The sequence below is a fragment of the Spermophilus citellus genome (assembly GCF_964194105.1).
Source record: "Spermophilus citellus genome assembly, chromosome: 18".
In the NCBI taxonomy this organism is placed as follows: domain Eukaryota; kingdom Metazoa; phylum Chordata; class Mammalia; order Rodentia; family Sciuridae; genus Spermophilus; species Spermophilus citellus.
Window position 1 is genome coordinate 6,938,760 of NC_138200.1, and position 22,177 is coordinate 6,960,936.

At 52.7% G+C, this 22,177-nt stretch overlaps 2 protein-coding genes across 8 annotated transcripts; one reads left to right on the forward strand and one right to left on the reverse strand.

Moving 5' to 3' along the window:
* The first annotated feature begins 83 nt into the window (after nucleotides 1-83).
* IRF3 (interferon regulatory factor 3) lies at nucleotides 84-4,790 on the forward strand. 4 transcript variants are annotated; one of them, XM_081274149.1, is made up of 8 exons: nucleotides 84-241; nucleotides 975-1,147; nucleotides 2,120-2,291; nucleotides 2,376-2,446; nucleotides 2,596-2,785; nucleotides 2,900-3,280; nucleotides 4,156-4,271; nucleotides 4,557-4,790. In XM_081274149.1, the coding sequence occupies exons 2-8, from the start codon at nucleotides 983-985 to the stop codon at nucleotides 4,722-4,724; spliced, it is 1,263 nt and encodes a 420-aa protein (XP_081130275.1). In that variant the 5' UTR covers nucleotides 84-241; nucleotides 975-982; the 3' UTR covers nucleotides 4,725-4,790. The 4 variants fall into 4 exon arrangements, with proteins under 4 accessions (XP_081130275.1, XP_081130278.1, XP_081130277.1 ...); XM_081274151.1 differs by lacking the exon at nucleotides 84-241 and adding an exon at nucleotides 253-891; XM_081274152.1 differs by lacking the exon at nucleotides 975-1,147 and having other exon boundaries at nucleotides 86-241.
* Nucleotides 4,791-5,812: 1,022 nt separating this feature from the next.
* Nucleotides 5,813-20,666, reverse strand: SCAF1 (SR-related CTD associated factor 1). Of its 4 annotated transcripts, none has more exons than XM_081274873.1 (11): nucleotides 20,629-20,666; nucleotides 17,888-18,001; nucleotides 17,575-17,632; nucleotides 16,768-16,862; nucleotides 16,395-16,522; nucleotides 16,184-16,299; nucleotides 10,514-13,354; nucleotides 9,708-9,790; nucleotides 9,236-9,454; nucleotides 6,535-6,663; nucleotides 5,813-6,235 (listed from the first exon to the last, which is right to left on the reverse strand). In XM_081274873.1, exons 2-11 carry the CDS (start codon nucleotides 17,993-17,995, stop codon nucleotides 6,044-6,046), a joined length of 3,969 nt encoding a protein of 1,322 aa, XP_081130999.1. In that variant the 5' UTR covers nucleotides 17,996-18,001; nucleotides 20,629-20,666; the 3' UTR covers nucleotides 5,813-6,043. The 4 variants fall into 4 exon arrangements, with proteins under 4 accessions (XP_081130999.1, XP_081131001.1, XP_081131000.1 ...); XM_081274875.1 differs by having other exon boundaries at nucleotides 16,395-16,495; nucleotides 20,629-20,649; XM_081274874.1 differs by lacking the exon at nucleotides 20,629-20,666 and adding an exon at nucleotides 20,165-20,622 and having other exon boundaries at nucleotides 16,395-16,495.
* Between the last annotated feature and the right edge of the window lie 1,511 nt (nucleotides 20,667-22,177).

Genomic DNA, 22,177 nt, shown 5'->3' on the forward strand with positions numbered 1-22,177 from the left:
GTTCCCAGAATGCCTTTTTCCGGAAAACCGAAAAAGGGCATGAGGTGTACTGCCTCGGTTAGTCGGACCGCCCCTTTGACTTTTGGGTCTCTTACCCAAAGAATGATAGTTGTTTTTATCTCAAGAAATCGATAAAAAAGAAAGTTCCTGCGCTTGGAAACTTAGCTGACAGAAAGAGGGGTGCGCAGCTTGGAGTCTAAGAACTACACCGCAGCAACCCGAACGCTCCGATCCTTCCGCGGTACGTAACGCGGAAGAGCTAGGGAAAGAATTGGTGGTCTTCTGTAGTGAGGAACGAGAAAGGAGTGATAGTAGGAGAGGAAGGCTGAATACTCTGGGGAGAATGGGACAAAGAAGGACCTAAATGGCTGACGTTGAAAATCTGCTATGGAAAAATTAGAAAAAGCAGCGAGGGAAGAGGAGAGGAGGCATCTACACTGGGGGAACATAGGGGAGAAAAGGGTGGATTCTGCAAATAGAAGAGAGTCCACTCCAGAAAGTGTTTGGTGAGCCCTGAAGGATAGAGGCAGATTGGGGGAATTGGATGGAGTCTCTGCGCTGGAAATGGAGAGGGGTATTTTCTGTGGGGTAATTGAGGAAGGGGGTCTAGACTGGAGTCAATGCAGGAGTAACATCTGTACTGAAATAACTAGCGAAGGAGAGCTGCACCCTAAAAGTTGGGGAACCTGCTTTGGATGATATTGGTGAGGAAGGGGTTTACAATAGAAAAGAGAAGGGTCGACGCTGGCCGAATTGGGTCAGAGCAGCTGCACGCTTGGGAAGGAAAATGGGTCTACACTGATAATGGGAGCGAGTCCTTGGTGAAAAAGGGAGCCTTCTGGAGGATGGAAGGATAGGAAGCGATCTCCTCTTTGTACTCCAAGAAGACAGGTAAAGGGCCTGCACCGTGGCCCGTGAGAGGGAGGTGGGTCCGGGAGGCTGCCCGCGCCCAGGAGCTGCCTTGTCGCGCGCAGGCCTGACCATGGGAACCCAAAAGCCGCGAATCTTGCCCTGGCTGGTGTCGCAGCTGGACCTGGGGCAGCTGGAGGGTGTGGCCTGGCTGGACGAGAGCCGCAAGCGCTTCCGCATACCCTGGAAGCACGGCCTTCGACAGGACGCGCAGCAGGAAGACTTCGGCATCTTTCAGGTGCATGCACCAGGGGCGCTGGAAACCGAGAGCTCTGCACCCGGCCTTAAGGCTGAGGGGGCGACTGAGAAGGCGGAGATAACTCCCGGCGGGGGCGGGTAGTGCTAATGATGGTGGGTGGAGTTGGAAGGGAGGGGCGGGACCAGCAGGCTCGGTTGTCTGATGGTGAAGAGCGAGCAATAATGGAACAGGCCAGCCAGGTTCTGGGAATAGAACTGGGAAAGTGGGATTAGAGCTTTAAGGAAGTGCATCCTGCAAGTTGAGAGATCACTGGGGATGGGGCTTTCAGTTACAGAATTCTTGAAATATTAGACGTGAGACTTGGAGCTCTAAAGACGGGGTTATAACCACCAAATTGACACACTAGTGGTGGTAAATCATTAAGAATGTGAAGGGAAAGGGTGCCGTGGTGGCACGCCTGTAATCCCAGTGATTTGGCAGGTTGAGGGAAGATTGCAGGTTGAGGCCAGCCTGGGCAATTTAGGGAGACCCTCTCTCAGAAAACAAAAAAGGCTGGGGATATAGCTCCACGGTAGAGCGCTTGCCTGGCATGCCGAGCCTTGGGTTCAATCCCCAGCGCCCTGGGGGTGGTGTGGGGGTTATGAGAAGGTAAGGGGATGTGCCACAATGAAACCTACTATTCTGTATAATTAATATACACCAATAAAAAGATTGTGAAGTGTCCGTGTTATCGCAGAGGTACCCTGGGGGAGTGAAGGTCAAGTTAGACAGCCAGTAGGACCTAAAAGACTGGCGTAGAAAGTCAAGGTTTTTTAAGCTGAAAGCTGGAATCAGGAGATATATGTGGGGATGAGAGAGAAGCTTGGGGGTCAGAGAATTTGGGGATGGAACCTTAGGGAATTGGAATTTATTGTGGGGGGAGGTGTTAGGACTGGAGGAGGCAGGGGTAGAAACCTAAAGGTGGGGGTCTAAGTCATCCTCCTCACTACCCTGATTCCACTGGTGCCCTAGGCCTGGGCGGAGGCCAGTGGTGCCTACACTCCTGGGAAGGATAAACCTGACCTGCCGACCTGGAAGAGGAATTTTCGGTCTGCCCTGAATCGGAAGGAAGTGTTGCGTTTAGCTGAGGATCGGAGCAAGGACCCCCACGACCCTCATAAGATCTATGAGTTTGTGAGCACAGGTGTGTCAAAGTCCGGCTTTTCATGGTGGGCTGGGATCTGGAGGGTCTTTCGCTCCCTCTTCTACTCACTCCCTTTCTCCACAGGAACTGGGGACTTTTCCCAGGTTGATACCTCTCCAGACACCAGTGGTGGAGGCAGTACCTCAGACACCCAGGTAAGAATGCACCCAATCCTCTTGCCCCTTATTCTCTTGCTCTGCCCCCCAGACCCTTCTCCCTCCCAGGCTTCCATTCCTCCTCTCCAGCCCACCCCCTGCATGTCCAAGAAAAGGCGATTGAAATATCCACTTCTTTTTTCCTCCAGGAAGACATCTTGGAGTTACTCAATGACATGATCTTGGCCCCAGTCCCAGATACGGGCCCCCCAGGTTTGGGTGTGGTCCCTGAGCACTGCTCTCAGCTCTTGTTGAGCCCCAACTTGGAAAACCCCATACCCTGTCCAAACCTGGCACCTCCTGAAAACCCACTAAAGCGACTGTTGGTACCTGAAGAACGTGAGTACCAGCTGGGGGTGGTAGGGGCTGTGGCAGGGGCCGTGGGCACTCACCACCTCTCCATCTCTCCCCTTTCTGTCCTCCGCTGCTGCTGCTGCTGCTGCTGCTGCTCAGAGTGGGAGTATGAAGTGACTGCCTTCTACCGGGGCCGCCAAGTCTTCCAGAAGACCATCTTCTGCCCAGGGGGACTACGGCTAGTGGGCTCAGAAGCTGGGGACAGGACACTACCTGGGCAGCCAATAACATTGCCAGACCCTGGGGTTTCCCTGACAGACAGAGGAGTGGTGGGCTATGTGAAACGTGTACTAAGCTGCCTAGGAGGGGGACTGGCACTCTGGCGGTCAGGGCAGAGACTCTGGGCCCGGCGGCTGGGGCACTGCCATGCATACTGGGCTGTGGGCGAGGAGCTGTTCCCTGACAATGGGCATGGGCATGATGGTGAAGTCCCCAAGGACAACGATGGAGTTGTGTTCAACTTGGGGCCCTTTGTGGCAGGTAAGTCCCCTGAATGGAAAGCAGCTGGGCATGGTGGTTGAAGGCTCTGGGGTCAGACAGTTTGGGATTAATTTCAGACCTTGCTGCTCTGCACACTGGGGCAAAGATCGGGTCTGCTTTGTCAAGGCCAAGGACTGATTGCCAGAGCTGGTTTAAGGCACAGGGCCCAAAACACAGAAGGTGTTCAGGAGATTAGCTGCCGTTTTCATCATCATCATTATAGTGCACACACAAAACAATGGTAGGGCTGGGAGTGTACCTCAGTGAGGAGAGCTTGCCCAGCATACTGAGGCAATCCCCAGCACCACCACAACAAAACAGATAAACAGGAAAGAGAAAGCCATTAGGACTTCACTCTGCAATATAACTTTCTACAGTGATGGAAATGAACTGTTTTTGTGCTGTCCAGTATGGTATCCACTAGCCACACGTGAGTTTTGAGCACTTAAATGAGCCAAGTACAACTGAGGAATCTTATATTTCATTTTAAATTAAACAATTAAAATATTATAGTCAAGGTGGCTGGCTACGTATTGGACAGCATAATTTGGGGATTAAGGAGCAGTCAACACCTTCTACTCCACACAGTATCCTTGGGGACATAGACTCCCATGCTCTGGGACTAGTTCCCCTCCTGAATCCTGGGGTACCAGGGTGGGGTGAGGGTGGGGCAATCTTCCAGCACTACCCTGATGGGAGTGGAGGGAGAACACTTAATTTTAACATTGCAGGGACTGTCCCTACTCTGACAGCCCCTTGTCACGGTGGCAGATGGTCTTGGGTCAGGAAGGTGGTGGGGTTATTACTTGGGTTGAGCACGGTTGGGTGGATAGTGGGTCTTTTTTCCTTTCCTAATTAGGATTCTGAATCTTCAGATCTGATTTCCTTCATGGAAGGAAGCAGACGGTCACCACGATACACCCTGTGGTTCTGCATAGGGGAGTCATGGCCGCAAGACAAGCCATGGGTGAAGAGGCTTGTGATGGTCAAGGTGCCTGGATTCTGTGTTCCTGGGGCTGGGAGTGGTGGTCTTACAAAGAGAAGAGGGTACTCCCAAGAACTATAGCTTGCAGAATCCCCTATGAGAAACTCCTGTTTAAGTGCCCCTGCCATCACCAGTTCCTCATCCCCAGGAGTTTCTGGGTATCCTTTGCTTGGCTTCACCCCCACAGCCTGTTTTGAACTTCCCAGATCCTATAGAAGTTGATAGACAAGTCCTAGTGGAAGTCTAGTGGTTGGGTGTTTTCACTGACTTCTTTCTCCCCTGATCCCACAGGTGGTACCCACATGCCTCAGGGCCCTGTTGGACATGGCCCGATCAGGGGGCGCCTCCTCACTGGAGAATACCATAGACCTACACATTTCCAACAGCCACCCCCTCTCCCTCACCTCCGACCAGTACAAGGCCTACCTACAGGACCTGGTTGAGGATATGGATTTCTAGGTCACTGGGGAGGCCTGAACCCTGACTCTTCACTTTGACCAATAAACCATTTTCCTGCTACAGCCATCACTTGTGTTTCTGGTGTTGGATGTCCCAGAGCAGCCCTGACCTTCGGCTGGTTGTTATTCCTGCTGGGGTCTCAGTTTACTTTTCTGTGCAGTTATCATAACTAAGATGCTCAATGTGTGGAGACCAGGCACCATGCAGGGGACAGCTGACTCTCAATTACCTCTTTGTTTCTTACTAGGGACCTGATAAAGAGATGACAGTCACCCCCATTTTACAAACCAAGACACTGAAGTTTGGAGAGACAAAGGTCACAAAGTGAGAAACAGACTGGGTCAGATTCCAGGGCCATCTCCGAGCCTATACTCTATGAAGGACACCCAAAGGCCCTGTGTTGCCTATGAACAGTTTGGGCAGATGTCCCTTCTTTATGGGCCTAGGGCTCCCCTTTGTTGAGAGCCAGAATGGAAAACTGTGAAGGGGCTCAGCACCTACCCCTGGAGTCTCTGAAACCTGTGTGTCCCAGTGACCCTGGGTCCTTCCACTCCTCCTAGCTGGGCTGCTTTTCTGGGAAAGGGGAATGACAGGAGCAGCCAACTCACCATTTGGCCTACCTACTTTATGCCTCAGTCTCCCTCTCAGGAGAGAGGATTAAATCACCCCAGCCTAAAATGGCCACTGAAAAGAAAATTCAACACGATGGGGCAAAGATCCTGCATTTGGGGACAAATCCAAGGGAGCCAAAAAAGCACCCTGGTGCCCTTAGCTCAGAAGACATTGGTGACATGTCTAGACCCTCCTTCCTATCACCACCACTTTTGATCAACAACTTTTAGGTATTATGCTAAATGCTTCACCTGCTTGTGACTTGTATAATCCCACAATACCCACTTTACAGAAAGGGAAACTGAGGCCCAGAGAGGGCCATGCCCTTGCCCTAGGTCACATAGTCTGGTCTCTGCTTCCTACACTCACACATAGGCCAAGACTCCTGAGTATCCCTCCCTAACTCTCTTAATTTGTCTCTGGGGGAAAAAAAAGCTAAAATGATGGGGATGGGGATAACATTTCATGAAATCTTTAATGAAATTGGGGGAGGGACACGAACAGAAGGGAGAGGCAATGGGGACAGGCTTGGGGCAAGGGAGATGGGCAGAAGCTGGGCAGGGCAGGGGCTCTCCTCTTCCCTGCAGCAACCCTCCCCCAATCATCCCACTGACGGGGGAGGGAAGGAGGGAGATGGAGCCATAAATATGTCCAGAATCTCAAAGAGGCGAAGGGTAGAAAGAGTGGCTGTGGTGGGAAGGGGGGTCTCAGAGAGGAGGGAGGGGTAGGCCTGGGCCACCCTTGTCAGGGGGCCCTGGATCCTTGGGCGGCCGGGGGGGCCCTGGAGGATCCCCAGGCTTGCGGCCGTGTTTGCGGAAGTAGCGGTAGCGCTGGACGTAGGCCCGTACCAGGTTGCTCACCTTCACCGGGTTGATCTCACCGCTTTTGCTGTGGCAGATCTGGGAAGCCAGGGGGCACCTGGAGTCACGGCCAGCCCCCTGCAGCCCCCTTCACCTGGAACTACTGAGCAGCACAGTTTGGGCCTGGGATGGGAGCCACTCCCCCAATGACTAGACCAATGCCCACACTTGGACCTGCTAACAACGGGTTCCCCAATTGCCAAAATGAGCCCAGGTGGCCCTGAGGAAATCCTGTCATCCTCCTCACCTGCAAAACCACCCCCTCATTCCCATCTCCCCACGTGCATACATCAGTCTGACAGATCTCGTTGCAGCACCTGTCCCCCTGTGCACCCCACCTTGTGGACAGCCTTCCTCAGGATGTCCTTATATTCCTCCTTGGTAATGTCCTTCTTCTGATAGTACGGCTTGATGGCGAGCTTCACCTCTTCCACTGCCCGCTCCTGTGTGTGCAGCTTCTTCAGATACTGGTGCATTGGTGACAGGGTGGGAGAAAAGGGACAGCAAGGCCCAAATGAATGCCTGTGGAACCTCCAGGCCTCCACTCACCTCTGCATGCCAGCTTAGCCTCCTTGACCATCTAGCTAGGCCCAACCACACTGGCCCACTGCACAGAAGAACTAGGAAGTAGAAGTCCTGTTTAGGGTCTGCCTTGTATTCTCCTTGCCAGGCATACTAGCCCACTGGGCATCTCTACACTGGACCCTAAGCTGTCCCAGGCCTGGCCATAACAGGACACATGTATCCCCTCCCTCACAGTCCAGTGGGGAGATAAATGTTAGCCAACCAATTACAACCAGAAAAAAAAAAAAAATTTGTGGGGATGGTGCTGGGGATTGAACTCAGGGGCACTCAACCACTGAGCCACATCCTCATTCCTATTTTGTATTTTATTTAGAGAAAGGGTCCGAGTTGCTTAGCACCTCACTTTTGGTGAGGCTGGCTTTTTTTTAAAATATTTTTTTAGTTGTAGATGGGCACAATATCTTTTATTTATTTATTTTTACGTGGTGCTGAGGATAGAACCCAGTGCCTCACACATGTAAGGCAAGTAAGTGCTCTACCACTGAGCTACAACTCCAGCCCTAAGGCTGGCTTTGAATTCATGATCCTCCTGTCTCAGCCTCCTGAGCCGTTGGGATTATAGGCATGCACCACTGCACCCAGCCAAACCTTTTTTTTTTTTTTTTAATTTTAATATTTATTTTTTAGTTCTCGGCGGACACAACATCTTTGTTGGTATGTGGTGCTGAGGATCGAACCCGGGCCGCACGCATGCCAGGCGAGCGCGCTACCGCTTGAGCCACATCCCCAGCCCACCTTTTCTTTTTTTTAAATATACATGACTTTTCCTAGGTTTTTTTTTTTTTTTAAATATATATCTTGGGGCTGGGATTGTGGCTCAGAGGTAGAACACTCGCCTAGCACGTGTGAGGCACTGAGTTTGATCCTCGGCACTACATAAAAATAAAATAAAGATATGTGTCCATCTATAAATTAAAATAAATATTTAATATATTTATTTATTTATTATTTTATTTATTTTTTATATGGTGCTGAGGATCAAACCCAGTACCTCACAAGTGTGGGGCAAGTGCTCTACCGCTGAGCTCCAGCCCCCAGCCAACCACTTTTAATTAAACGTTTTAGGGCTGTGGTATGAAAATGTCACAAGATCTTCAGCAAGGTGGTGGTGAGTCCCATTGGGTTTTCATAACCCTACCCACTCCTGATTGATGGCAAGATGGTGGGGCACTTGGGGGAGCCAGCATTCTGGCAAGAAGCACAGAGTGTGTGTTTGGAGGGCAGGGGTATGTGGCTGAACTCAGGTTGTATAGATGGCACACTGGCACTGGAGTACTGGTCTACCACTCCTGTAGGCAACCAAACTCTGTAGCTTGTCTGTAAAATGCCGCAGTACCTATGGGAAGGACTAAGGTGACGTTCACTGAGAACACAGCACAGGCTAGACACAGCATGGACTCAAAGGGAGCTGGATTATTAGAGAACAGGAGAGAATGTTGAGCCTCTTCTATGAGGCTCTGCCCTTGCCAGCAGGCTAGAAGTCTATACAGCAGAGCTGAAACAGTGGCACCCCTGCCTCAGTGAAATATTTGCAAAAGTCGCTGGGAATTGCCAAAAGGGGAACAAATTTTGTTCAGCAGAGGCCAAGCACAAGAGACAATCCCTTAGCAACACCACCAGGGAGGTCCCTTTCCCGATCCAGATAACTCTTGCCTCTGCCCCAGGACCAAAACACATGGGAGCAGGCAAAGGATCCTGGGAAGAGAAGGGATAGATGGCTACAGTGGGGCAACATCTTGGATGACATGGCCACAAGGATGCAAACTAATGAGCTGCTGGGGAGCTCTATTGAAGGACTTCTCAGGTTTTCCCAGCCCAACAGAAAGTGGGTTTCTAAAGAGATAAAGTCAAAAGAAAGAGAATGTTCCTCCCATCTCAAATGTGAAAACAGAAGACAGGAGAGGACAGACCTACTGTCCCAGCACCACAGCACATAGCACATGCCATGGACAAGACCAGCTACACCATAGCCCCTACCCTTACCTCTACTAGACAGGTAAGGGTAGGCAGGGTTATTGGATGAGAAAGACATGCAGCTAGACCTGACCTAGCGGTAAATAGCTTCTGAGCCCCAAGTGTAGGAACTGAAAAACCCATGTCTGTATTTGCCTGGCAGCCATTCCTCTTCCCTTTATCTGGGAACATTTTCTTGACTTCTTTTGAAAATAACCCCCTCCCACTTACAAAGAGAAGGAGGGCAAGAGAACAACAAGTAACTGAGTGGCAGACTTGTCTGTGTGTGAATGTGTACATGTGGGTATATTTACATACACACACATATTCATAATGTGCTATTAATGTGATATATATATATACATATACATATATCACACACACACATACAATTTTCTTTAAAAACCTGCCAGCCCCCTTTCCCATTCATCCATTCTAGTGGAAATTTAGTTTCTTATTATTTAATAACTGATTAATACACTTCTCCAGGGCCCAGCTCACCTTATCTGTGTCCCCTCGTCCCTCGGAGCTGCTGCTGCCCTCTCTCTTGTCAGATGCAGCGGCCAGCCCAGTGGGGGTGGGTGGGGTAGAGCCACAGCCCCCCAGGGGGAGACTGCCAGGAAGCAGGTAGCTGGAGGGGCCAGGTGGTAGACCCAGAGAAGTGGGCACAGGAGCTGGGGCCACCCCCAAACCTGAGGGTGGTTTCCGGTGGCTGAGGATCTGTGGGAAAAGGTGGCGGGTGGGAGGCAGGGAGAGTTGCACAAGATGAGCAAAGAGTAAAGGGAGGTGGAAGGGAAAAAGGAACTTATACCCTCACTGTTCCCACCCTGATTTTCCAACACATCTAGGGCAACAGGGTCCTCTTCTGGCCAATACCTTGCCCCAAGGCCTGCTGGGAGTTGTAGTTCTTCTCCTAACCAGAGGCAATGGACAAAGGAAAGGTCTGTGGGGACTCTTCCCTAGGGAAGCCCACCTGGTTGGTGGCCTGGATCAGCTCCTGGGCCTTCGCTCGGCTTGCAAGGTTGGCTTCTTCCATCTTGAAGAGAAGTGCAGTCACTGTAGGAGGTGCAGAGGTAATGACATGGACATCAGGAGATGACAGGAGAGGAGATGGTGAACCTCACCTAGCCACCTGCTACTTTCTCCCACCCTTGGCCCGTAAGCCATAAGGCTTCACATACTTAGAACAGGAAAAAGGGGCCTCTGCCACTAAGAGAATCCACCCTCAAAAAGAAAAAAAAAAAAAAAAACATAAAAATAAAAAAATCACCCCTTACCCTGAATGTTCTTAGGACTTAAGTGTGTGTGCATGATTAGGGAGAATATGATACCATGGTTACCAATTGACAAGATGGTGGGAGACTGAGACTATGTCCTCCTACCCACCCCTACCTTCCACTCATGGAGTCCCAGCCTCTCCCCTTAACTCTGCAATCTGGCAGAGTCAACTGCCATCCCCTAAGGGACATAGTGCCCTGTTCAAACCATCTTTTCTGATTCTTCTATCCTAGTCTGGCTCTAGGGAAACCCCAGATCCAATGGCTCCTCCAGTCTGTGCTGGCTGCCATCTGTTCCTATTTGCCCTGCTCTCTCCCAGAATGCCCTGACACTTAGATGCCTCTGGAAAGACCCTGATGGGTCCTCAACCACCAGCCGATGTCCCTACATTCCTACCCCTCCCAGGGTATCCCTTTTGCCTTTAAACATGTACCCACCAGTTCCTATTCTTGAACCTTTCTCATCTGCACACCACCCCACCCTTGCCAGCTGAACACTCACAGGCCAGGACGCCACTGGTGGTGCAGTCCACACCAGCCGGTAGGTTCCAGGGCATGGGCGGGGGCAGTGTGGGCAGCTGGGAGACACGAGTTGCTGGCCCATCCTCTGCCCCTGAGTCTCCAGCTGTGGACCCTGCACTGGGAGCAGTGCTAGGGGCAGCTGCAGCTGTGCTGGTGGCTGTGGTGGTTGCAGGCTGTTGCTCCTCCTCCTCCTCCTCTTCCTCCTCCTCTTCTTCTTCCTCCTCCTCCTCCTCTGCCCCACCTCGAACCCCAGCCTCTTCAGTAGCCTCTTCAGGCAAGAAGGAGACCTCAGGAGTCTTACAGCTACTATCCACAGTCTGTGAGTCTGGAGTGAGTGCAGGGGGTGGAGGGGCTGCCTTGGGGGGCGGGGTGCTAGGGGCCTTGGCTGTTCGCTCCTCCCCAGACCAGGAAGTCTCCTCTGCCCCCTTGGTTCCAGCTGCTTGACTACAACTATCTGCCTTGGATTTCTTCAGTGACACAGGGCCCCCACTGCCGCCACTGCTGCCTCCACTGCGGATCTTTTTCCTGGTCTTGGATGGCTTGGTCTTTCCCTTGGTCCCCTTGGCTTTCTTGGCCCCAGCCTTGGCCTTGACCTTGGTCTTTTTGGGCTTGGTGCTGCCTGGAGCAGCTTTGGCTACCTCTGTGGGAGCCCGCTCATCAGGCTTGAGGAAGGGGGAGCGACTCTCCCGGTCACGGCTGAACTTGACTCCGATGGAGCCCAGGCCACCAGATGCAGCATCCTTAGCTGGGGTGGTGCTGCTGACACCTTCCCGTATCAGAACTGCCACCTTGGACTGCAGCTTCACTTTCCGGGAGGAACAGGAGGAGGAGGAGGAGGAGGAGCCTGAGCCACTGCTGACCAGAGGCTTTGGTGGGGGCCCTGAGGAAGGTGCTGACTCCTTGGGAGGCCGGGCCTTCTTAGACGACCTGTCCCTCTCCCTGTCTCTGTCCCTGTCCCGATCCCGGTCCCCCCCATCAAGAGCCTTCCGCCGAGAGCCCTTCTCCCGGGAAGAGGAAGATGAGGAGGCAGCCCCTGAGCGCCGACGGTCCTTCTCACTGCTCTTGCCACCCCGCTCTTCCCCACTCAGTCCCTCTGAGTCGTACAGGACCTCACGCTTGGGTGATGAGGCTGGGGCCGGTGAGGGTCCTCGGGGGTCGGACTTGTCAAGCCGGCCCACAGTGATGGTCCGCTTGATGGCGAAGAGATCATGGTCCGTGAGGTCCTGGATAGAAGGCGGCACGGCCCCCCGGCGGCGGCTGTCCCGATCTCCGCTTGCCGAAGTGGAGCCTGAGGGCTGCTGGGTGGGCACCGGGACCTTCTCGCCTCCATCCCCAGACCGCTTTTCACCCCGGGAACGTGAGCGCTTCTTCTTCTTCTTGCTGCCGCCACCATCCCGGTGCTTGCCTCGATGCCGCTCACGCCTGGACGATGACGACGAGGAAGTGGCCGGGGGCGGAGAGGCTGAGCGCCGCCGTCTCCGTCGTTTCTCCCGGGACCGTGACCTGCGGCTACCCCCGCGGCGGCGGTCTGAGCTGCGCGAGCGGCGACGGGCAGAGCGGGACCGGGAGCGGCGGCGGGCAGACGATGAGGTGTGGGACCCTGGCTTGCGGTCCCGAGAGCGGTGCTTCTTGGAGTCCCAGGGGGAGGCCGGTGCCGGTGGGGCAGGCTGGGTGCCAGAGGAGGATGAGGTTGCCTCCTTCGCCTCGCCCCCGCTGCGCTTGCGCTCCCGCCTGGACTTCTTGCGAGTGGGTGGGCCCACGGCGGAGGCAGCGGTCGCAGTGGCGGTAGTCGGGGAGGGCGAGCGCTGGCGGTAGCGCTCCCGCCTCTGGGTCAGGATTTTGCGGCGGAGGTCCAGTCCGCCCCAGCGCGTGTCGGCAGCAGGTGGCGCGGGGGCGGGCTCCCCTAGGTCCACCTGTAGAGCTCCCTCGCCATCGGACTCCGCGTGCAGAGACAAGAAGTCATCCCCCTCAGGGGCCCGAGGAGCAGGAGGTTGGGGCAGGGGCTGGGTTGCAGGGGTGACCGTGGAGGCCGGAGGAGGCCGGGGGGCCCTGCCACTGGCCCGGAAGAGGGAGAGCGCCACCCTGGGCTCTTCCTCTGGCTGGACGATCTCACCCTCCTCAATCTCTGAATCGGCAGGTGGCAATAGTGGTGGAGGGAGAACAGCTCCACCAGCTGTCACAACCTCCACAGAGACCTTGCCTTCCCGACAGGCCTCTGCCTCTGTCCCTACCACAAAGACACGCCGTCGGGTGGCTCCATCTGCTCTCGTGGAGTCCGCTTGGGGTGGTGTTCCAGGGGCTGGAGTTGGCTGTGGGGGCTGTGGGTCCGGGTGGGGACTCTCATCACCTGGGAAGTCCTGGCTCAGGCTATTATCATCATAGATGCCTGCCAGGGTCTCAGAGATGCGGCTGATGCTCTGGGACAAGCCTTCCTCCTCCTCCTCTTCCTCCTCCTCCTCTTCCTCCTCTTCCTCTTCCTCCTCCTCCTCCTCCTCAGGTGAGGGAGTCCCAGCTGATGAGCTGGGGTTGGAGCCAGTGGGCTCAAAGGGATCATACTTTTGCTCTGGAGCAGGTGGTGGGGAATAGGCCTCATCGGTGGGGTGGAAGGGGTCATAGATGTCAAATCGGGGGGCAGGAGGAGCTGGGGGGGCAGGTGGGGGAGGAGGAGGAGGAGGGGAAGGGGAGGATGAAGAGGGAGAAGGGGATGGTGAAGAGGAGGCAGAGGAGGGGGCAGGGGGTGGAGCAGGGCCCCCATCTCCTGTGCCCAGGGTGAGGAGGTGGCGGGCACAGGTGGGTTGAGAAGAGTGAGACTGTGGAGAAACTGCAAAGGAATAGGGCAGACAAGAGACAATGTCAGGGGTATTCCTTCCTGTCGCGCGGTGGAGGGGCCTGCAGGGAGGTCTGTGCCCATCACTGGCCCTCCCACTGACACTCACTGCACAACCAGCTGCTACTCAAGTGCTTTTCGTGGGTGCCATCTAGAGAATGCTCCTAATCCTACTCCAAAAGTACATGACCCTTGGGGGCATGGGAGGCATTTGAAGGAGAGAGCTGAGTATCATTCCCACAGGCAGGCAATAGAGAGCAGGAACCAACCAGGGTGCAAGCCCAGTCAATAGGGCCCTCAAGCCTGCACTCTCAGGCTGGAACAGCATCACACACTGGCCCTTGAAGCCTAGGAACCATCTTGACCAATAGTGGTGACACCATCACAGCAGAAAGAGGCTGGAGCAGGAAAGCCAGGGTTCAAACCCAAGTCCACCTCCAAAGCCAAAGCAAGCCCTGGCTTGTGATGCCAACTGCCTGCTGTGGGAGTCTACCCCATTTTTGTGGAGACAAATATGAAGCTGAGAAGGTGAAATGGTGGTCCAAACCAAGGAGGTTGCAGACCTCACGTGCCTAGACAGCTGAAGTCCTCCCAAGCTCTCCACTCTGACATGAGCCCCACCCAAAGGGCCACACTTGCTTCCGACTCAAAGACACCACTAATAGCAATGACTAGAATTGGCTCCTTCATCTGGGCCAGGCACATGCTTTGCAGATCACTTCCTTAGTTCACCTTTCTAAGACCCCTCTGCACTAAGCACTACACTCTGGATGTCAAATGTCACACAAGTGGAGACAGTTAATAGGCTGTGCCAAAAGTGAAGAGCTGGGCCTAGATTCAGATGTACGTATCTGCACATGGGGGCTGTTCTCTCATCCACACCACCAGGTCCCTGCCTTGTCAAGGGCATCAACATGGTCAGGTGAGGACAGTACCAGGAAAGCAAGGGGCTTACAAGGGCAGCTCTAGAGCCACCTTGTATTCAGATCAAGATTCCTGTCCTCACCAGTAATGTGACCATGGACAATGGCTCAAGCTGTCTGCCTCAGTTTCCTCATCTACAAAATGGAACTTGGTTCATTTATTCAACACATTTTTACCAATCCCCTATTTGTGCCAGGCTCTGTTCCAGTTACTAGGGATAAAAAGCAGTGAGCAAAACAGATAATAATCCCGGCTTTCTGGGAGCTTATGCTAGAGAGGGGAGAGGGAAAGACAGGTACTAAGTCTAGCTCATAGGCTGTCAGCTGCTGAGGTGCCTGGAGAATAAGGAAGCAGGCAAACCTGTGTTCACCCCGCACAGGTGACAGCAGGATTCAGGGAGTGGTGATGGCACCTAGTGCCCAAAGAGGACCTGGAGAGTATGAGCACCTGTTTGCCCTTGTCGTTACCACCACCTTCAGCACAACACAGTTGAGAGACTACAGTAATTCAGAAACAAAGAATGACACTTTCTCAAATAACCTCTATAACAGGACAGGATTATGATGATTTTGTTCTTTTTCCTGAAGTTTTAGTATTTTTCAAAGGAAAGACAAAAAGCCAACTGGAATTAAAAAATAGGGGTGGGGCTAGGCACTGTGGCACACACCTATAGTTAGTTCTACCTACTGGGGAGGCTGAGGCAGGAGGATTGCTTGGACCAAGGAATTTCAGGTGAGCCTGGGCAACACAGTGAGAATCTTATCTCAAAAAAACAGAGGCTGAGAGTATAGCTCAGTCAAAGATCACTTGCCTAGCATTCACAAGTTCCTGGCTTAGATCCCTAACACCACAAAAAATAAGTAAAAGATGAAATATAACTCAGAGCCCCCTAAAAATAACTATTAGGTCTTGGATACTTCTATGTCACTCTTAAGGTCCAGGCATCAAATACAGTATTTTGCCTGTTTCTGGAATGAAGGTTTATTGGAAAGCTGCCCTACCGTTGTTTACTTATCCTCTACAACCTCTGATTTTAAGAGAAATTTCAAAGCACACTTATGGGCCCACAAGAATGACATGGGCCTAGGCACCATGTGTCTAAATGTAACCTGGCACAGGGGGTATATAAGCCACATTCATTAAAGGAACTGGTGTCACGGCTGATATGATGCCACGTCTGAGCCAAATGCACCGTCTTCCCCTCTCTACCTCCTTGAACATGTGTGTGCATGCAGAAGTGAAGTCTAAACTAATAGGAGCCCCAGGGATCAGCAGCATGTTGTTAAAAAAGCAAATTCCCAGACTCCCCCTCAGACTGCAAAATCAGAATCCCTGGGCCGAGTGATGTCCATATTACTAAGTATCTCAGATGTAGGCTCAAGTTGGAGAAGCACTGGTTTAAACTACTCATGGGGGTCTACTGCCATGTGCAAGGTTAGGGAGCAGATTCTTACTTGCACAGTACACACTGTAGAAATAAAAAGTGTGGACTTTAGACTCAGGCCCACCTTAGCTGAAGGCCTGGGTCCACTACTAAGCACCTGGCTGTGACGTGGATCAAGTGCCTTCTCACTTGCTCACTGTTCACTCCTCTGAAGGACGGAGACTCTTGAGTTCCCCTCCTGGGGAGAGGAGTTCTCAATGTAGTGACACCAATAGTTAGCACTAGACACCAAGGGTTTCACATGTGCTCATTGCTCCTACTCAGTCCATCCCTACAGCATCCATTTTTATTTTACATATTCCTGTGTGTACACATATCTTTTACTGCAATCCCACATGAAAAAAGTTAAGTATTTTTGTCTAAATGACATGATTATCACTACTACTGTTACTAAAAACAGCTGACTCCCACATAACTCCAAGACCACCTGCCCATCTCTGTCCCATCTCACATACCCGTTTTGCCTGTCCTCCAGGCCCTGAGACGGGGCAGCAGGCTGGGCACAGATAGGGGGATAGGATCCCTGTCCCCAATTCGGACCTCAGCCACCAGCTCCAGCATGTCCTCGCTTCTGCAAGGCGGAAGGAGTAGTTGAGCCTCAGGGATGCTGCAGCTCTCAGATCAGGGCGATCCCCATTCCAACAGCCCAATGGCCCAATTACTCACTCGCCAGGCCGTAGATCTAAGCGGCTGGGAACCCAGGTATCCGGAGGATCCAGGATGCTTACTAGCCCCGTGAAGAAGCTGTCTGCAGCCATGTCCAACACCTGGAGTAGGCCAGGAGGGGCTCCATGCTGTGAGAACTCACAAGTATTATATCCCCAGTCCCTAAGCTCTCAGGAACCCAGACACTGAGACCCCAAGAAAACTCAGGGTCATACCTATTCCCTTATGCTGCCTGCTATCAGAAATTAAGACCCAGAGATCAAGCCCCCAGAACTTCTTGTCGTCCTCTATCAGGACCCCAGATCCAGGAGACTGGTTGCCTTCCCCATTCCTCCAAAACCAGGAGTGAAGGTACCCAGCCCCTCTTACTCACAGTAGCCGTGTCAGTTCCCCCTGACTCCTCGGGACGGGGCTCTGACCGTGGGCTCCGGCAGCGCCTCCATCGAAGGCCATGACATCGAGAACCATCTAGAAAAAGAGATTTGCATGGGGATTGGAGACAGAACTAGTCACAAAGACCTCCTGGGGGTGGGGGGGGGCCTGTTCTAGTGCTTGACAATGGAACCATGCATCACCTCCCAACTCAGGCCCTGGAGGGCTTCCCAACAGCCTCTTCTGGGGCTTCTCATTCACCCAGTTGTTCTCCTCATGCTCACAGGATGAAGTCCACATGCTTCAGCTTGATGTTCAGCCCCTGCTGCAACCCAGTCTCCACAGACTTCTCCTGTTCCCCCTAATATCCTACCACCCTGCTCACACCCTCCTGCACCTAGCCCCAAGGAACCACAGCCAGTCCCTCAATGCCATGCCCTTGTGCCACATACCTGCTGCCCCCTTGCCTAATAGGCTTCCCTCCAATCAGACAACTCTGATACATTCATCAAGACCCAGCATACCTGTTACCCTCCTAGGAAGCCTTGCTGACCCTCTCCCTCCATGCTAGTTTGGGGAGCTCTCCTGCCTTCTCATAGTGCATCGGGCTACCTCTAGGCTGTGACTGTCTCTCCCCTGCTCTGGACTGTGGGCCCCTCAAAGGCAGCTATGAGGTCCAGCCTATCTTTGGCTCCCTGTGCCTAGCACAAGGATGGTACCCAGTAGTCCCAGGAAAAGCTTATCCAAATGATATAAGGATAAAGAATGCAGAGAAGGTGAGGCTGAAAAGAACCAGAACCCACCATACCTTTATCATTCGGCAGATCCCCCTGCAGGGAGCTTCCCACAGCCTGCTGAATGGCCCGCTGGGGAAAAAGGGGGTGGGTGGGGGGTGGAAAAACCAAGAGTCAGAGGTGTCAGGTAAACTACCCTCTGCAACCTCTGCTGCTTGGGAGACAAAACATTCCAGACACCCCTACCACCAAGCAGGAGTTCACACCCTCCTGCACCTAGCCCCAAGGAACCCTGGTCTCCTCCCCATAGGCCCTGAAGACAGGGCCCTGGAATCTGGACTCCCAGCACTTCCTCCTCCCTCAGCTCCAGGAGTCCAGCAGCCTCACCAGAATAAAGGCAGAAGGAGAAAGTGTGGGGTCTCTATCAGGTGGACCATCACCCCGATCCTCGCCTGACTCCTCTGTCTTTCCTCGAGACTCATCTTCTTCCTCCATGGTCACCTGGTGGTCAAGGGGCAACAGTGTGGAGTGGAGGCCAGGGAAGGGGATGAAAGCAGAGGATGGATGTGAAGACCTCAAGGGCCTCCAACAGTGCCTCCATCAGCATCCTCTTCGGCATCCCTCCTCCTTTACTTTATCCCAGTCTATCCTGTCCTTGGGAGAGTGCATACACACATGGACTAGAGCAATTCTTTCTTTTCCTGGCTTTCACCTGTCAACAGGTCTCCTCGGTCACCTATTTCAAGATCTTGCTTCCTAGTTCCCATGGCTCCCCAACATCCTATCCAAACTTCAAGACCTCACTCCTTACCCTCATAGGACTAACACAGACTTTTTTTGTGTGTTGTGATTTCAAACAGTGTGTTCCACAGTCCCATAAACCCACCTTTCCCAAACTGATAATATACAAGTGTACTAGACATCATCCAATGCCAGGTACCACACAGCTTCACAGGGCATCAATAATCCTTGATGGTGAGGGACCAAAGAATTTTTATTTATATATTAAAAAAATGGGGCCGTGAGATTAGTCTTCAAAATCTGTAATGCCACTTTTAAAGCAAAACTGCTAAAGAAAGGCATGCTTTCCCCTAGTCTCATGGAGGCACTTGCCTGTTACCTTGTTGCCTATCCTGTGAAGCATGGCCAAAGCACTGGCAATGCCACAGAAATTCTTAAGATTACAGTGCCAGTTAAGCAGCTAAAAGAGCATCCTTTAGACTGGCAGATGTCCTGATTAGAACTTCAGAAAATATGAACATTACAGCTGTGAGCTTTGTCATAACTGACAAATCCGATGCTCAGAAAACAATACCCAATGTCAAAATTCCTAGAAAGCTTCAAAATCCCTAAGCCATACTCTCTGTGCTTATCTGTAAATGGCAAAATAGTAGCATCTATCTCAGAGAATAGCTGTGAGAATTAAAAGCCACAGACTCATTAGCACATCCAAAGTGCTCAATACACATTAATAGTAATTATATCATTAGTTCTTAATGTCCAGTTTTCCCCTACATCTGTCTCCCCCACTTCCTCTGCTATAAATCTGTGAAGAAAAGACCTCAGCACTGGTCTCTGACTTACTATAGATTTTTCAAGCTGTGCCCAATCTTCCATTCACATATTTAACCTCACAGTACTCTAAAAGTCTGCCTCTTCTCTAACCCCTCACAGACACATCTTGCCCTGTTATACTGTATCCCAGTTTCTCTAGCCAACATTCAATACCCCTAGTCTTGTGGACAGTTCCCAGCCCCATTGCTGCTCTCCAGCACCTCCTAGGAAGCACATGCTACCTAGAATAGTCACATATCCAAGATCTCCTGCCTACAGACTTGAAGACCCACAAACCCTCTGCAGCATATTACTCTTGAGTCATGCTCTCAGCTCCTTAAATCTTTCAGACATTAGAAGGTTCTGCAGATAACTGTAGTTCTCAAACTAGAGTTCGGGAGCAGTTTAGTACATCACAAATAGCTTGTTACAAAAAGTAAATAGAACATAACAAAAATTCTTCACAGTGCTTCACAAGTAGTAAGTGGAAATATCAATTCATGGATCTTGCATATTAGTTACATACATATGTTGTTATGCACTGCCAATTAAGGTTAAAAGAGTTTGAAAAGCACTGTGCTGGGTAAGTGTAGAAGACCTTACAGACCCTCTCAGACTTTCATGGACTAATTCTAACTTTCTTTACAGCTCCAGGACAATGCAAAAATTTTAAGCAATTTTCATGTGAATTACTTTCTGAAAGGCAAGTACATTTGAGCTGGGCAAAATATCCAACACTCTATTTTGCATTATTCTCCACATGTTTATCTGGCCCCCAAAGGCATTTGAGTTTGCTTCAAGCATAGAAATTGGATTCTTGCAATTCCATCAAAGCCACCCTAGATGGTTCCAGGTCCTTCTAACTGCCCCCAGGCTCCTGTCACCCAGATCAGATACTTGGAGACCCATCCAAGATTCTTAATACACCACAATATTTCCCTTCTATCCCTGGTGGGGGTGGGAGGGGAACAAATTTCATTCCTGAGGTGGCCTTAAGCGACTTTTCTACCCTCAGAGTTCTTCCAAGCATGATAAATAGTCAGACCTATGTAGATCAGCCCCATCCGCAGACCAGCCCATGTAGACACTTGCCAGTCCTAACAGACATACCCCAGGTGCTGTAGGTGGCTTTGCAGATACTCCTCAGCTCTTGCAGACCTCCTTCACCCCTGGGACACAGCTCAAGATCTCAAGATGGCCCCAAAACACTCAGCAGACCCTATCCTCCGGTCTGCCTATAAAGACGAGCTACAGTGCCTACAGACACTACCCAAGTCAGGTATATGACGGAGAGCAGGCCCTAGGCCCGGTCGAAGCCCTACGGACGCCCCCAGTCCTCTCAGGGACACCCCGTAGACGCCCCCTGGTACCCACAGACGCGTCCAGGGGCCCTGAGAAGGCCCCCTGCTCCGCGCCAGGCTTCGCCACCACAGCCGGGTTCGAGACTACGCCGCTAAGCCCTCCAGGCCCCGTGGCGTGACGGGGAGTACCCCGGGACAACTAGCAACCCGACTCCGCCCCGCCCACCCCAATAGGCCCGAGCCCCGCGGCCCGGACCGCCGCCGCCATCTTACCCCGCCGCTCGGGCTGCGGCTCCGGCCCCAGCGCGGGGCGGGGCGGGACGGGGCGGGGCTCGAGAGCAAAGGGGGTAGGGGGCGGAGCTAAAGCGCCGCCGAGCTTGCCGGGATTTCAAGTACCGAGCACGGTGCCCTGAAGGCGGGCAGGAAGAAAACCGGACTCGGTTTCCCAGCAGGCGATGGGGCACATGGAGCGGGGTACGCGCGATGCACGCCGGGATGCGTAGTCCGCGTACCGCCACCGTCGCGCGGGGACAGCAAGGGGGTGAGAGGTGAAGTGGGCGGAGTTGCTGTGGCTCGCGGTGAGGCCCCACAGTCCCCTGCGCGCGCGGGGAAAGGACGGCGGAATCGGAAGTGGCGTAAAATATTGCTCAGCAGAACAGAGGCGAGGGAATTGTAGTTCGGCCGAGTGAGCAGTATTGGCTGGAAGTCGCCCCGCCCACATTCTAGAGATCGTAGAATCCAGATCCCGCAATACCCCCTCTAAATTTAGAACCAAGGAGCTGGACTCTTCCGCCTCCTCACTTGGGATGGAAAAGTCGGAATTCTTAATTATTTCACAGCAGGATTTTCCTTCTTCAGGAATCAGTCCTCCTTTCTCAAATCCAAGTCAGGAGCTTCGGCCTTACCCCCTTCAGACTATTCCAGGTATCAGGCTCACATTTGATACGAACACAAGAGTTCGGGTTCCCTCACACAGAATTCAGGGCTCCCAGCCTCCAACAGGCCCGCAGTTCCCTCCCTCCCAGGAGTCCGTCTCCAGCCTTATTTTCTCCAAAGAACCCAGTGTTGGGCCTTCAGCTTCCCCTTCGAAGTCCCACAAATCTTGGCCCCAGGCCCTTCATGACCCGGGCGTCCCGACTTGGGTTAGCTGGCTCATGGATCAGGAATGCAGTGATCTCACGGCCCCTCCCTGTCCCGTTACTCTGCAGTTTCCCTCCAGGGCCCCTTCTCCCCTCCCAGTCTGTCTTCCGTTTGGCTAGGACAGCGGGAACCGGAAGCCTGGGTCCCTAAGCGGGCGGAGATTCCGGCTTCTAGCTGAGACTCTCGAGTACAGAGCTTGGCTAGGATCCCAGGATGGAGGTGGAGCTTCTCTTCGAGACCCGCTTCTTACTTTAAACGCCCTATATACGGATGCGCGCGAGTCGGCAAGCCCCGCCTACCAGAATGAGACCCGGAGGATGGTTCTCAGAGAAGCTGTCACTAGATCCTTATTTGCATAGCCCCACCCCGAACGAGCTTCCCTCCAATCTATCAGAAAAACGAGCTCTTATTAGCATAAACACGCCCACCGACGGCCCGCCCGCTGAGAGCGCGTGGCGCTACTGAGTGGGGTAAGCACAAAATTATATTAGCATAACCACGCCCCACTCGGAATTCCCCCTTGCAGCAAACTTCGTTCTCCTGCCCTTATTAACATAGCTCCTCCTTTTCACTGGTCTTGCCTCCTCCTTAAGTGTCCTGAGACGGGAGTCCTTGCTGCCAGAGCTCATGATTATGCAGTAGCCTCATTAGCGTAGCCCGACCCTGAGTCCCGCCCGGTTTC